The 15,250-nt window shown below is 40.8% G+C and overlaps 1 protein-coding gene and 1 non-coding gene across 12 annotated transcripts in view; one reads left to right on the top strand and one right to left on the bottom strand.

Annotated features, from left to right (window-relative positions):
- The window catches only part of DNM2 (dynamin 2), a 76,647-nt gene that overhangs the window by 60,032 nt on the left and 1,365 nt on the right, over window positions 1-15,250 (top strand). For 5 of the 11 annotated variants that reach the window (XM_031947533.1, XM_031947538.1, XM_031947535.1 and 2 more), the window contains 6 exons: window positions 3,412-3,521; window positions 10,532-10,643; window positions 10,903-11,067; window positions 11,483-11,718; window positions 12,299-12,550; window positions 13,151-14,746. In XM_031947533.1, the coding sequence (XP_031803393.1) occupies window positions 3,412-3,521; window positions 10,532-10,643; window positions 10,903-11,067; window positions 11,483-11,718; window positions 12,299-12,550; window positions 13,151-13,220 (945 nt within the window). In that variant the 3' untranslated portion in view covers window positions 13,221-14,746. Of the gene's footprint in view, window positions 1-3,411; window positions 3,522-10,531; window positions 10,644-10,902; window positions 11,068-11,482; window positions 11,719-12,298; window positions 12,551-13,150; window positions 14,747-15,250 lie in introns of those variants that run through there. The other 6 variants (XM_031947540.1, XM_031947542.1, XM_031947541.1 and 3 more) reach the window with 2 other exon arrangements.
- Window positions 1,872-2,021, bottom strand: MIR199A (microRNA mir-199a). The gene has a single exon (NR_105691.1). It is a non-coding gene; the product is annotated as a microRNA mir-199a (primary transcript).

Raw genomic sequence — 15,250 nt, forward strand, 5'->3', positions numbered from 1 at the left:
AAAAGAAAGCCCGACTATTGGCTGCCCACTATTTCCCTGTGAGTCCTCCTGGCTGGGCCACACCAAGTTTGGCCTCTGTCTACACTGCTCTTTCAACCTTCTTCTGACCCTAGAGTGAAGGGGTCCTTCCCTCCAGTTGTCCCACTCCCATTTTGTTGATCTTGAAGGATCACAGGTCCCAAAGGGCTCTTTATGAGCAGAAAAGTGTTGTTTTAGTGTACCTTTTTCCTAAAGGAAATCCTTTTCTGCCTAAGTTAGGGGAAAGAACCACAGAACTTCATGCTGTATGTCCATATTTTTTTGCATGGGCTGAAACAGCCCCTGCTCAAATGCAGCAGTATATAGAATTATACTTGGCTTATGAATGCTGGACTGTGTTTGTAATGAGGCAGAGCAGAAGTATCTGAGGAAGATGAGATAGAGGGCTAGAGCTTCCTGTAAATAGTGAGGGAGCAGCTTCCTGATTGGCCAGACCTAGATATCTTCCAGTGGATCCTCTTTTCAATCTTCCTTGCCAGGCTTTCCCTGCAGCCCCTCTAAATTTGTTTTAGAGCGAAACAGGTAGCAAAAAGGCATTCTCCCCTAGACCAAGTAAGAATTTAGGCAAATCCCACTTTGCTTCCTTTCAGATGCCTTTTTTCTTCGTCTTTTCCAAGCTGCAACTCCCCAAGGAGAGAGTACTGATTCAGAACCACTCCTCCAAGTGCCTTGGAAAATACTTTTGCTTTTTTTTTTTTTTTTTTTTTTAAAGCTTTCCACCCCCGCAGTCTAGATACTCTAGACTTGTCTGCTTTGTGGTGCGTCAGCTCTTAAAAGAGTACATTCTAATGGTTTCCAAGCTTCCATCTTGGTGAGAACACAGACACATCAACAATTCATTGAAGTTTGAACAGCATTGTTTGATTACATTTTTGAACTTGGATTGGCCAGTGGGGTGGAATAGGAATGTACAGAATATGATAGTTTGATCTTGGATTAAAGGCTATGCATTCTGAATTGTTTTCCCCCCTTCTCTTAATAATCAGGAATGATTTCTTTTTCCTAACTGGAGAGGGAATACAAACTTGCCAACTTCAGCATTCCAGTTAGACTAAGATGAGAGCTAGGGAACGACATTCCCCTGCTCGCCCCTTAAACCTTGCCTGTCCCCCGCCAGCAGTTTCCTGTTGGCAGGGTTCTCAGTGGGAGCACTGTCTGGCCGTTTGCTGTTGAGTAATGAGAACCAGCAGGCACTGTGAATACGGCTCTGTGTTCTACAGACACAAAGCCAGCAGGAATCCTAGAGGTGAGAAGGAGAAGATAAAACATTGTTTCTCAAAAAGCAGAAAGTCTGTTCTGCTAATGTAGAGCCTTTCTCCTAACATACAACCATTACATGACAGCCCTTCCTGTAATTTCTCACCCATGTCCCTCAGAACTAGTCATAAACCTTTCTGGAAAGAAAGAAAAGAATGAAGAACAGTTAAAGATACATTTATTTTGGTAATTTAATAAAGAAAGGAAAGATACAAATATTTCTTTAAAAATAAAAATTTTAATTTTTTTATTTTTAAATTATACCACCCTTGTGTGTACCCTTTGCCTCAGGATTGAAGGGATGATTAGCTGAGGGAGCGTCTCAGCCTTTTGGGTTTGTAACTTCCAAACTCACCTCCAGGCCTTTTTTCGCTTTCACAGAATCCGTTTTACTTCTAAACTTTTAACTTTTAATCTCTGGCCTACAAAGGCTGGGTGATTTCAATTTAACAAGCATTTATTAGGCCAGTATTTTGTGTATGGCATATAAAGAGGAAAATACAGATCTTTAAGGACTTACCTGTAGGTGATATGCCTTGGCCTCCACTTTGCTGTGAGGGTAAGGGTCCTGGCTCCTGAGTCGATGCTTTTCCAAGCCCAGCCTAACCAATGTGCAGACTACTGTACACATTTGCAATTTCCTGGACAGGTAGTCTGAACACTGGGCTGGTGGGGCTGGAATTTGAGAAGATTCTTCTCCTCCCCTTTAAAGCCATTCCTTTTGAGAAGGGATGTGTTGTTAAAGCTTATTTTACAAGGAGAGGAAAACTGCTGTTCCCTCAAAGAATCTGCTTTGTCTCTTCTGACGTGGCAAGTCTTCAGCAAGACCCAGTCTAAAGAAAGTTGTGGTTTTTCAGGAAATCTTAAGGCAGGCGAGTGGGGGGTGGGAGAGGGAGGGTTTAGGTTCATGGCCTCTGTACAAAGGAGGACGTCACTTTTGGGACATGGGGGGAGTGTATGCCTGTAGCATCTGGAGATATTTTCTGGGTGGAACATAGTTATAAGCAGTTCCAGATGTTTCATTTCACTGAGGCTGCTGTAGCCCATGACTCAGGAGGGTGGCCCCTCCAAAAGCAGCAGACTTGTGCTCATCCAAATCAAGAGCAGTTTTTTTGCTGCTTTGGGGAAGGGAGGAGACAGGCAATTTTAAGAGTAGGAGAAACCTCTCTCTGTTATCCTGAAGTGAAAAGCCCTTCCAGTAGGCTTGCTTGAGAACCCTTTAAGATCTTTCAGGAACCATCTTTAGTCTTGCCCATTTATCTGACCATAACAGAAAACCTGGGCTAGAAAATGGTACATGGCTAGGGTGGAGCAAGTCTTCTCCTTGAACAGATATCTCTGCCCTCCAGCTCTCTTCTTCTCTCAGTATTCAAAATAGTCAAGCGGCATGACTGAACTCTTGGCCCACCAAAAGACCACATGTTTTTTCCACTTCAATTTCTTTGGGGTTCCCCCATCATTCTCAGAAATTGGTTTAGGAGGCACTCATGACACCCATTCTGCCCTCTGGTTCCCTTCTATCAGCAGAAGGTCTAGCAAATTCAAGACTTGCTTAAGTGTGGATCTGGAAGCTAGAAACTTGCTCTCCACTTTTCCTATCATCTGTGAAATATTTATTGAGTATCTGCTGTGTGCTGGAGCTTTGAGGACTTCAGAGATGAGTAAGATACCCCTGCCCTTTACAGGAATTCCAGATCTCACAGAATCTTTTGCTTCTGAGTTGCCCTATTTGTGGTCCAGAAACTGCCAGTTAGCTTATTGAATCTGTGCTCCTGTATTTCCTGCAGGTATCAGAGAAGCTGGCAAGATAGATAACCAGCTCTTTTTAAGTAGTTGAGAGGCATCATGGTTGGATGTAGAGATACCAAAATGAGACCTTTCCCCACTTTCATGGAGCTTAGACAAGCTCCTGAACCATATGTTCAGAAGGCTTGAGGCAGAGCAGGGCTCAGATCCTTTCTCATGCAGTAGTAATAGTCATGGCGGCAGTGGCAGCAACATTAGGCAAGTCAAGTAATCTAAATGAAAATGGAACCATTTCCTAAATATGTAAATGTATGACCTTCTGATGTAGTTAGTTTTTTCATTTTTTTTTTAATCTCCTGTACATTTTAGGAAAAAGAGAAGAAATACATGCTGCCATTGGATAACCTCAAAATTCGAGATGTGGAAAAGGGCTTCATGTCCAATAAACATGTCTTTGCTATCTTCAACACAGAACAGAGGTGAGGATAATCCCTGCTGTGTCCCACTCCTCCTCACATTTGAGTGATTTGAAGCCAAAATATGGCTTAGTTAATGGGGCTGCTCACCTGAGCTCAGACAGAATCTTCTCTGGATGGAAAGGAGGCTTTCAGATTCTTGAACCAGTTTTAGGAAGATTGAAGTTCAGAATTTTGAGCACCAAAGTTTTATTTGGTTGTGTCCTATAAGTTTATGTGAACTTTGTGTTTTAACCAACCTCAAAACATGCTTATTTTTAAATTCTAAATTTATATTGTTTAAGCATTGTCATTTTACTAGTGTTGTTTGCTAATCATAGAATAACCCATGATTTAGAGCATATCTTGATAAGAATTGAAAACTTTTGTTTTTTGTTTTTGTTTGCCCCCTCCCCTTTCCCTCAGGGGTCTGAGTTTTTCTTGGCTTGTTCAGAACTTGTCTTTACCTTTGAGACAGTTTCTACCCACTCCACCACCCTTTCCTCTCTTACCCCACCCAAACTTTCCTATGTATGAAAAAGAAAACAGATGAGTACTGAAGTACACAGAAATGAGCCTCCTTTCCCTTTTCAAGTTACCTGTGCTAGTTAGAGGCAAGATGGCAGAGAGAAGCCAGGAATTTGCCTGAGTCCTTTCCAGTTTCTCTCGGATACAATATTAAGTCGAGTCTCTTGAAGAATTCTGAAACAATAAAATCCACAAGGAAGATGGAATGAAACAATTTTCCAGTCCAAGATAACTTAAAAGTACTTCAGGAAAGGTCTGTCTCACTTGGATAATATAGGAGTGCAACCCAGTACAGGTGGTATCCTGGCAAGCCAGGTGGAGGCTTTAGCCACAACACAGATCAGCAGCTGAGTCCTTCACATCCAAGCTTCTGTCTCAGCAAGCAAACTGAGATCTCCAGTGAAGCAGACAATCTGCCAGCCCCAGAACACAGGGCCCAGCAGGTAAAACTGAGCAAGATCCCTTAGCAGAGCAGGCAAGCTGCCAATCCCAGAGGCCCTGTAACAGAGAGCCACGAAGCAGGCCCCTGGCCCCCAGTGCAAGAAGCTTGGGAAGGTGTCCCCTGCACTCCAGGAGCTGGGGCTCAATTTTTTAAAATGAGCAAAAAATAAACAAAAAAAGATCCCTGACCACAGAAAATCATGATTTTGACAGGAAAAGTGAAAACACAAACTCAGAAAAGGAAAACAATGTTAGAGTGCCTAAATGTGGGGCCTCAAAAGAAGAATATGAATTGTGATCTCATACCCAAAAAGTCCCCTTAGAAGAACTTAAAAAGGATTTTTTAAATCAAGTAAAAAACGGTAAAAGAAAAATTGGGAAAAGAAAGTTTATAACTGCAAGAGAATTATGGGGGAACAAAAGAATCGGCAGTTTGGAAAAGGAATTATAAAAATTGATCGAAGAAAACAACTCTGGAGAAACAACTGACTTGGAAAATAGATCCAGAAGAGACAATTTAAGAATTATTGGACTACCTGAGAGCCATGATTTAAAAAAAAAAACCTGGATCACATCTTTCGAGAAATTATCATGGAAAATTGCCCTGATATCCTAGAACTGAAGGGTGAAAAGAAGTCATTTAAAGAATCCATAAATCACCTCCTGAAAAAGATTCCAAAATGAAAACTCCAGGGAATATTGTGGCCACATTCTCCACACCAAGGAGAAAATACTGTTAAGCATCCAGAAAAAAAAAAAAAATTCAAATATCAAAGAGTCACAGCCAGGACTTACACAGGACTTAGCAACTATTTCATTAAAGAATCAGAGATCGTGGAATATGATATTCTGGAAGGCAAAAGAATCAACTACCCAGCAAAATTGAGCATAATCTTTCAGTTCAATTCATTGAAATAGGAGACTTTAAAATTTTTCTAATGAAAAAGACCAGAGGTGAACAGAAACTTTGAGCTTCAATACAAGACTCGAGAAATTTCAAAAAACAACACATAGTATTCAATAATGTTAAACTATTTACATCCCTCCATGGGATGATACTTGTAACTTTTTAAAAGTATATCTCTGTTAGGGCAGTTAGAGAATGTGGATATAAATTGGTTTTGATGTAATGATAAAACAAATTTAAAATGTGAAAAAAAATAATTGTTCTGGGAGAAGAGTAAAAGGGAGGCAGAATGGGATAAATTATTTCACTCAATGAGGTATAAAAGATTTATTACAGTAGAGGGAAAGAAAGCAGGGGGTAAACATTGTTTGAACCTTTCTTTCAACAGATTTGACACAAATAGGGAATAATATAATATACACATTCAGTTGGGTAGAGAAATCTGTCTTACCCTATGAGAAATAAGATGAGAAGGAGAAAAGAAAAGGGAGTAGTACTGTTAGAAAGCAGGAAGTAGTAGTCAGAAGCAAAATACTGTTAAATATGCATAGGGTGAAAAAGGATATTATAAACAGAAAAAATAAGATGAAGGGCAATACACATGCAAATGTGAATGGGATAAGCATTCCCATAGAAGGGAAGCAGATAGAATAGATTAGAAATCAAAATCCTACAATATGATGTTTATAAGAAATACATTTGAAGCATACATACACATGCATGTGTACACAGAGGGACACACATTAAAGGTAAAAAGCTAAAGCAAAATATCATGGTTCAGCTGAAGTTTAAAAAAAAAAAAACAATAACACAGGGTAATAACCCTTATCTCAAAGCAAAAGCAAAAACAGAACTAATTAAAAGAGACAAGGAAAGAAACTACATCATGCTAAAATACAGTGAAGTAATAGCAACGCTAAACCGTATGCCATGTGGTATACATTCAGAATTTTAGAGACGTTAACTGAGTTATAAGAAGAAATAGATAACAAAACGGTAGAACTCTGGAGAAAATTGAATGGGGGTAGAAAGGAATATATCTTTTTGTTTGCGATACATGGTACCTACACAGAATTTGACCTGTATTATGGCATAAAATGCAGAAAAGTAGAAATACTAACTGCACATTTTTCAGGTACATTTAATATCAGTGCATTCATGCAATAAAAATTACATGTAACAAAGGGCCATGGAAAGACGAAATAAAAACTAACTAGAAACTAACCTAATCCTAAAGAATGAGTGGGTCAAACAATAACTCATAGAAACAATAATTTCATCAAAGAGAATGACAATAAGACAACTTGCCAAAATTTATGGGATGCAACCAAAGGAAATTTTATCTTTAAATGCTTACGTGAGTGAAATAGAACAGATGAATGAATTAGGTATGCAATTTAAAAAGCTAGAAAAAGAAAAAATTAAAAACCACCAATTAAACACCACATTAGAAATTCTGAAAACCAAAGGAGAGATCAACAAAATTGAAAGTAAAAAAACTATTGAACTAATAAATAAAACTAAGAACTTGCTTTATTTTATTATAAATTACCTAAATGACTCCCATTTTAGAAAAAGAAACTGAACCAACCATCAATGAACTCCTCTTAGGAAAAAACTTCCAGGGCCAGATGGCTTTATAAGTGAATCCTACCAAACATTTAAAGAATAATCAATTCTAATACTATATAAACTGTTTAGAAAAATAGGCAAAGAAGTCCTATCAAATTCCTTTTATGACACAAATACTAATGCTGACAACCTAAGCCAGAAGGAGCCAAAACAAAAGAAAGAAAATTATAGACCAATTTCCCTAATGAATTCTGTATTGTACTAGAAATGTTGTTAGCTTTAGCAGTAAGAGGAAAAAAAAGAAATTAAAGGAATTACAATATATGAGGAGGAAACGAACCATCACTTTGCAGATAATTTGATAGTAAGAGAATCAACTTTAAAACTACTTGAAATAATTAACATTAGCCAAGTTGCAGAATATAAAATAAACCCATACAAATCAACAGCATTTCTATATATTGTCAACAAAACTCAGCAAGAAATTAAAAAATTCCGTTTAAAATAACTATAAAAAATATAAAATATTTGGGAATCCATTTGGTAAGACAAATCCAGAAACTATATTAACACAAAAAACGTTTTTCATACAAATCAAGTCAGATCTAAACAACTGGAAAAATATCAGTTGCTCATGGATAGATTGAGCTAATATAAAAATGAAAAATCTCTCTAAATGAATGAATTCATACTAATCAAACTACCAAAAAAAATATAAACTAGAAAAATAAAATACATATAGAAGAACAAAAGGTCAAGATTATCAAGGGAATTAATGGGGGGAAAAAATGCAAAGGAAGGTGACCTAGCTATACCATACCCAAAACTATATTATAAAGCAGCAATCAGCAAAATTAATTGGTACTGGGTGAGAAATAGAGTAATGGATCAGTGGGATATATTAGATGCACAAGACAGTAGTAAATTACTATAGTGATCTACTGTTTGATTAATCCAATCAGGATTAGATCTTACTGAAATCAGAACTTACTATTTGATTAAAAAAAAAACAACTGCTGGGAAAAGTGGAAAATTGCATGACAAAAATCAGGTATAGACATCTCACACCATATACCAAAATAAGGTCAAAATGAATATGCAATTTAAATGTAAAGGGTAATACCACAAACAAATTAGGAGAGCAATGAATAGTTAACTTGTCAGATGTATGTTGAAGTGACAAATTTATGATCAAGCAAGAGGAAGAGAATATTATGAAATGCAAAATGAATAATTTTCATTACATCAAATTAAAAAGGTTTTGCACAAATAAAACCAACTCAGCCAATATTAGAAGAAAAGCAGAAAGATGAGAAAGTATTTTTATAGCTAGTGTTTCTGATAGTCTTCATTTTTCAAATATATAGGAAATTGAATCGGTTTTATAAGAACATATGCCATTCCCCAACTGACAAATGGCCAAAGGATATGAACCGGCAGTTTTCAGTTGAAGAAATCAAAGCTACCTAAAGGCATGTGAAAAAATGCTCTAAATCACAATTGATTAGAAAAATGCAAATTAAGATAACTAAAGTTGATATGACAGAAAAAGAAAATAATAAAATGTTGGAGAAGATGTAGAAAATTGGGACACTAATTCATTAGTGGAATAATAAACTGATCCAACCATTCTAAAAAAGCAATTGGAACTATGCCCAAAAGGCATAAACTCATAAACTCTGCATGCCCTTTGATCCAAGAATACCACTCCTAGGTTTGTATCACAAAGAGATCATTAAAAATAGAAAGAAAAAGGATCCAGATGTATCAAAAATATTTATAGCAGTTCTTTTTGTTGTTGTGACAAGTTTTTATTTATTTAATTTTAAGTTTGAGGGATTTAAATTTGAAATTTAAAATTGAGGAAATGCCCAAATAATTTGTGGTATATGAATGTAATGGAATATAATTGTGCTATAAGAAATGATTAGCAAGCAGATTTCAGAAAAACCTGGTGAAATGAACAGCAGGAGAATTTCATACACAGTAATAGCAAGTGTATGCTGTAATGTTCTGGTTGGTCTTTTCTGGAGATCTTTGGACCAGTCTTTGTTTCAGCAGAGTAATCACCACAAGAATAGCCAGGGATACAGTCCAATGCTTTATATTATCTCTTTCACAGTCTGTTTTCTTGCCTTAGGCTCGGATCAGCTTTCTGGAGGTCCTCCAGTCCTCTGTCTTCCCCTGAGTCTGTTCCACTCCTCTAGGTCTGACTCTGGCTTCTTAAATACTCTTACAATTAAATCCATTCATCATACTGAGTATAAGCCAATCATATCACTAGGGAACCATTATTTGTTAAGATTAATTCAATCATGCTGAACTAGAGAACTATTAATCACTATGATAACCATTAATAACTAAATAATCATTCTTATCAATTCCACTCAGTTAATACCTTGTTTAAATCAATCATGCAGAGTTTCAGCCCTCTACAATATGCAATGATCGATTATGATTGGCTGAGTTCTTCCAGCAATATAATGATCCAAAACAATTCCAAAAGACTCATCCACATGCTATCCCACATCCAGAAAGAACTATGAAGTCTGAATACATACTTTTGGTTTTTGTGACTTTTCCCTTTTCTGTTTTTTTCTCCCACAACATGACAAATGTGGAAGTATGTTATCTGATTGCTTATGTATAACCCATATTGGATTGTTTGTTATCTTGGAAAGAAAGTATGGAAGAAAGGGAGGGAAACAAAATTTGAAAGTCAAATCTTATTAAAAATGACTGTTAAAGTAACTTTACATGTAATTGAAGAAATAAAGTACTATTTAGCCCCTCAAAAAAGTTTCCTGTGCTTTCTTTATTTTTCTTCCTCAGCCTGGAGAAAAGTGAGGAATATAATATGCTAGTCTTCATGGAAGTCCTAAGAAATTCCTTTTTTCCTAACAGAAGTTTTATTAGTTTACTTCAGGTTGATCCTATTATCAGAGCCTCTAACAGGCTTTTAGAAGGCTAAAGATTAATCTTTTATAGATACCATCTGCCTTTTTATGTTACAGTTTGACTCATTGACAAGTACAGGTATTCATATATACAAATAGCATATTAGAAAATAAGAACAGAGAAGCAGCAACGAAAATTGTAAATGATTTCAGAAGTGTCTAACATCTATTATTTATCATTCTTTGACTCCACCCCTACAAGATGTATTTGTCTAATTTTACATTGCTTCTATATCATTGGTTTACATTTCTTTTTTATTTTTACTGTGTATATGATATAAATGTGTTGCTATTGTCATCTTTAACTACATGATTGTAATTACTTTTTAGACCATTTTTCTGGTTCTGCTTTCTTCACTGACTGCATTTTTAAGAGGAACAATTTCTTCCTTACCCTCCTTTTTTTAACCCCCAGAATGGCAATCAAGTTTTTCTTTTCATATATGATAAGGTTCTGGGGCCAGTTGCTAGTTTCTAGTAGGGAACAGATCTGAGGGATTCTGTACATGATTATTTGCCACAATTGCTGGACTATGGACCATTCTGTCAGGTGCCATGGGTAAGGTGGAAAGACAACATAGTGAATGGAGCAGCACTTCAGCAAACCTTATTTCTACTTTATTCTGCAGGAATGTCTATAAGGACCTACGGCAGATTGAACTAGCCTGTGACTCCCAAGAGGATGTAGATAGTTGGAAGGCTTCTTTCCTCCGAGCTGGGGTCTATCCTGAGAAAGACCAGGTTGGTACCTCTCTAGTTATCTGGGGATAGATAAGGGGAATGAGATGGAACTTTGGAGTGGGCCAAATCCAAGATGTTATCATGTGGGCAGAGGAGAATATTCACCAGGTAGTGTTAACTGGGAACAGTGCAAAACAGGTCCTATAGAATCATTTTGTTTTATGCTTAATTTGAGTTCCCCTCATCATGTGAAAGGGTAGAAACATTCATAAGCTTTTATTTCTTTTTCTTTTCTTTATTTTTTTTGACCTGGGACCAGGCTGAGAATGAGGATGGGGCCCAGGAAAACACCTTCTCCATGGACCCTCAACTGGAACGCCAGGTGGAAACCATCCGAAACCTTGTTGACTCCTATGTGGGGATTATCAATAAGTCTATTCGTGACCTCATGCCAAAGACAATCATGCATCTCATGATCAACAATGTGCGTATTCCAAAGGCCCTCAATGTGTAGTGACTCAAGATCTGGGTAGCTGGACCATGTGGTCACCTCTGTCCCAATCCCTGCAGAATCCTTAAGTATGTGGGACATTTGGGATGTGAATATTTGCACAAAAGTCTTATGTTTTTCAGGTTCCCCTTGAGGTTTTAGTCCATGTTCCCAGGAAGGAAAAAGTAAATCTGATGGGAAGGCTCTGAGGAACTGGGCTTCATTTAATTGGAAAGGGCTTTCTTTGGGGCTAGTCAGGTCTCTATTTCATTCTGTGCATGTAAGAGGAAGAGCTCCTAACTGTTGGGGGTTTGTTTTGTTTTTTTTTTGGGGGGGGGGGTTAGGTGGAAAGGCCCAAGCCCCTTTCCTCCCCAACTTGATTTCTGGACTTTTCCCCTTATACCCGCAGACCAAGGCCTTCATCCACTCAGAGCTACTGGCGTATCTCTACTCTTCTGCGGACCAGAATAGTCTGATGGAGGAATCTGCGGACCAGGCCCAGCGTCGAGAAGACATGCTGCGCATGTACCATGCCCTGAAGGAGGCACTTAACATCATTGGGGACATCAGCACCAGCACAGTATCCACCCCTGTGCCTCCCCCTGTGGATGACACGTGGCTCCAGAGCTCCAGCAGTAGGCACAGGTCCGGCCAGTTGTATGCATGTCTGTCTGGGGAAAGGGGCTGGACCTGGAGCTGTGGTTGTGAGCACAGATTTAGGGGGAGGAGGATAGCACCTTTTTACTTCTGCTGGTGCCCAGAGGCAGAACTAAGACCAGCAGGTACAGATAGTGGCAGGGTCAGTTCAGGATAAGAGTATATCACATCATATGTATATAATGACATAGGTGTTATCATGCTTGTTTCAGAAAACATGACTTAACAGTATTCCACTAGAGCTGGCTGACTAAGTGGTCAGCCTTGGGGAGGCTATAGAAAGCTGGACTGGATGACCTCTGAATTTCCTTCTCAGTCTTAAATTTTTTGATTCCAGTTAGAATCCAATAGCTTATGAAGGCTGGGGAGGGTTGTCTAGGATCCCCCAGCCCTGAGGCACTCGAGGGCAGACCACCATTGTCCAACAAACAGTTTAGATGCTTCAGTGTCATTGGCAGGTACAAGTTGAGTCCAGGAAATAGACTGAATCTGTTCCAGGGAGGCTGAGGTAGGACCTGGCTTTTCTACAACTCTAGGTCCAATCTCTGTTCTCTATCTTCTCTTGCAGTCCCACACCTCAGCATCGACCTTCTGCCAGTGTGCCTCCCCCAGGAAGGCCCCCTGCAGTCAGGGGTCCTACCCCAGGTCCACCTCTGATACCTGTGCCTGTAGGAGTTGCTGCCTCCTTTGTGGCTCCCCCTATTCCCTCTCGGCCTGGACCTCAGAATGTCTTCTCTAACAACGATCCCTTTTCAGCCCCACCTCAGATCCCATCTCGGCCAGCACGCATTCCGCCTGGCATCCCCCCTGGTGTGCCCAGGTAAGATTTATTCTAAACCTCTACCCATTCCTTACCCATACCCTTTGCTCCCTGCCAGGGACAGTGCTGAATCTATTGACAACCTTGTCTTTAGTCTTTTGAGATAGTGGGTCCCTCATTCACATGTTACTGAGAAATTAACCCTGGGAATGCCAGAGTGTGGCTGCCAGCGTTCCCAATCCTGTCCCCTCAGGACCTACTGCACACAAACATCTCTCTCTCTCTCTCTCTCTCTCTCTCTCTCAGCAGGGGACTTGTTGGCCATGGGAGCCAGCAGTCTTTTTTTAGTCAGTTGATCAAAGTATAATTCTCATCTGATTCCCGGGGTGGGAGCGGTGCAGGGTTGAGAGGTCTGGCTTAGAGGTAGCTCTCTTGTCCATGAAAGGATGTTCTAGGGCTCCCAGCCAAATGATTGGCCTTCAAACCCTTCCCAGCTTCTGTAGGCAGTTGGAATCTGACACAGTCTGAGGGGGTTGAGGGGAGACTGGAGATTCTCGGCTAGACCAGCAGCCCGGTAGCCCATGCTGTTTTCACCCCCGTTGGCTTGCCTTCCCCATCCTCACCGGGTTCTCTTCCCATCTGTTTCTATTTTCTTTACAGCAGAAGACCCCCCGCCGCACCGAACCGGCCAACCATTATCCGCCCGGCCGAACCGTCATTGCTAGATTAACCCTGGGTTCTAGAGAAAGCCCATGTACTCAGTGGGGTGTGGCCACCAGACCATCAGGGTACTATTGTGGGTGGGGTTTCTATACACTGCCGGCTCTGAGGGATACCCAAGGTTGTAGAAAGCAAATGTGGGCTCTGGGCCCGGAGGCCTCCTTCCCTTCCCCCCTTTCTCCCTTAGTCCCTGACAGCCAGGCCTGAGGCCATGCTTGCCAGGCAGGGATCATCTGAACTTGTAGCCCGTGGGCCTGGTGGTACACACCTGCGCTCCTTGGCCATTCCAGTACAGATGCAGGCAGCAGCCAGAGAGGCGCTGACAGGCCAGGGACGCAGCTCTGCAGGCTTCCAAGGCACTCGCACTTAACCTCTGGAACTGAGCAGTCCTGGGGAATCTAAAATGGGGTCGGGGTCTTGCACTTTGTAAATGAGGTCTAGGATCTGACTTGGGATAGACAGATGGGAACTGATGTAGTGGCCTTTCAGTTCAGCCCATCAACCCTAGACACTGTTTTTGTATAAATGATGATATATGAATGGGGGAAGGAAGGACCGACCTATGAGTCTTGGGCTTTGGACACAGCAAGTGCCTGTGTTTCTGTGTCTTGGCCCTTTGAGTGACATGTGATTAAACCAAATGTAAGTTGGAGACCAGGTGACCTGCCACGTCCTTTGTACAATGAGCCAGCAGGGTCAGGGCATTTCTAAGTCCCTCATTTGGGGAGAGAATCCTGCTGGCCAATTAGTACAAGTACAAAGTCTTGGCCCCACCCCACCTCAGGACCCATACGGGTCTCATGTTCATCACCCTAGGAGCTCAGTGACAGTGAATCAGGGCATGGCACCAACAGGGGTGAAGCAGCCAAGTACTAAGGCCTGGCCTGGGGTTATCAGATGTACCAAGTCAGAAAGTAGCTAGCTGAATATAAGGAAGGGGAAGAGAACAGGGTGACCAGTCTTGGTCATCTTTGATCTCTCCACTGCCCACTCCTTTACACTCCCAGGCACTAGTGTATTTGCACACCTCCAGCTGTACATACTCCTCCTGGAAGCCAGGCTTAAAAAAGTCAAGCCCCATACTGCTACATTGGAGCCTCTGTTAAGCTTCCAGAGATGTATTTCCAGCCTTTAAACCCACCCTAAACCCCAGAGTTGCCTTAAACCCCTGCTGTGGGGATGGGGACCCACTGAGGTGCATAACTCACTATTGGGAAAGTGGTCTTCCCTTTGCCCCAAACCCCTCTCCCCCGCCCCCCAAGAGGAAAAGGAAAAAAAAACAGGCCAGGGAGCACTTGGATCAGGGACCATGTTTGCCTGAGGGACTGCCCAGGGCTCAAGAGTTGATGATATTGGCCTGGCTGGCAGACTATCTGCCAGACTTAGACAGACCCTTTGTGGGGAAATGGGCTCCAGCTCTAATCATGCTGGCACCTATGTGGGACTTAACTTGTTCCTTCACTCAATTTGACCAGTGTTAAGTGCCTCTGCTCTGTACCCTATTAATAAACTAAAATAAAGGGAAGAAGCTACTGGTGGCTGGTGTCTGTCTCCTCCTGTCTTTGCTTGGGAGTAAAGGGGATGGGAATCTGCTTCTTGGGGCTCCGCCTGCTGTCCCAGATCCTTGCTCAGCCCTGCTGCTGACCCTGCTCCCCTTTGAGAGCTTCAGTTCAGTGGAAGTACTGGGAACTTCGGAATTAGCTACTATTACCCCATCCATCTTTTTTAAGTGACTGCTTTTCCCCAGGACATGCGAAAGCAGTTCTTGAACTTCAAGTCCCCAGAACTTCCTCTTCCCACCCTCATCTTCAGGCATGAATCTCTCCTACCCTTTAAAAATATGGAGCTGCTTCAATAGGCAATTTGATCAGAGATCTTTAGATAAAACACAAATTGCTTGTTGGGGTTCTTAAACTGGTTCTGTAGTTTCCTACCAGAGTACTGAAGGAAAGAATGGCAAGATGGTTAGGAATAGCTCTCCTGTGGGTCCAAAGCCAGGCAACTAAATAAACCAAAGCTAGAAGTATGGCATAGAGATTA

This window comes from Sarcophilus harrisii, chromosome 1 (genome assembly GCF_902635505.1).
Source record: "Sarcophilus harrisii chromosome 1, mSarHar1.11, whole genome shotgun sequence".
NCBI lineage: Eukaryota > Metazoa > Chordata > Mammalia > Dasyuromorphia > Dasyuridae > Sarcophilus > Sarcophilus harrisii.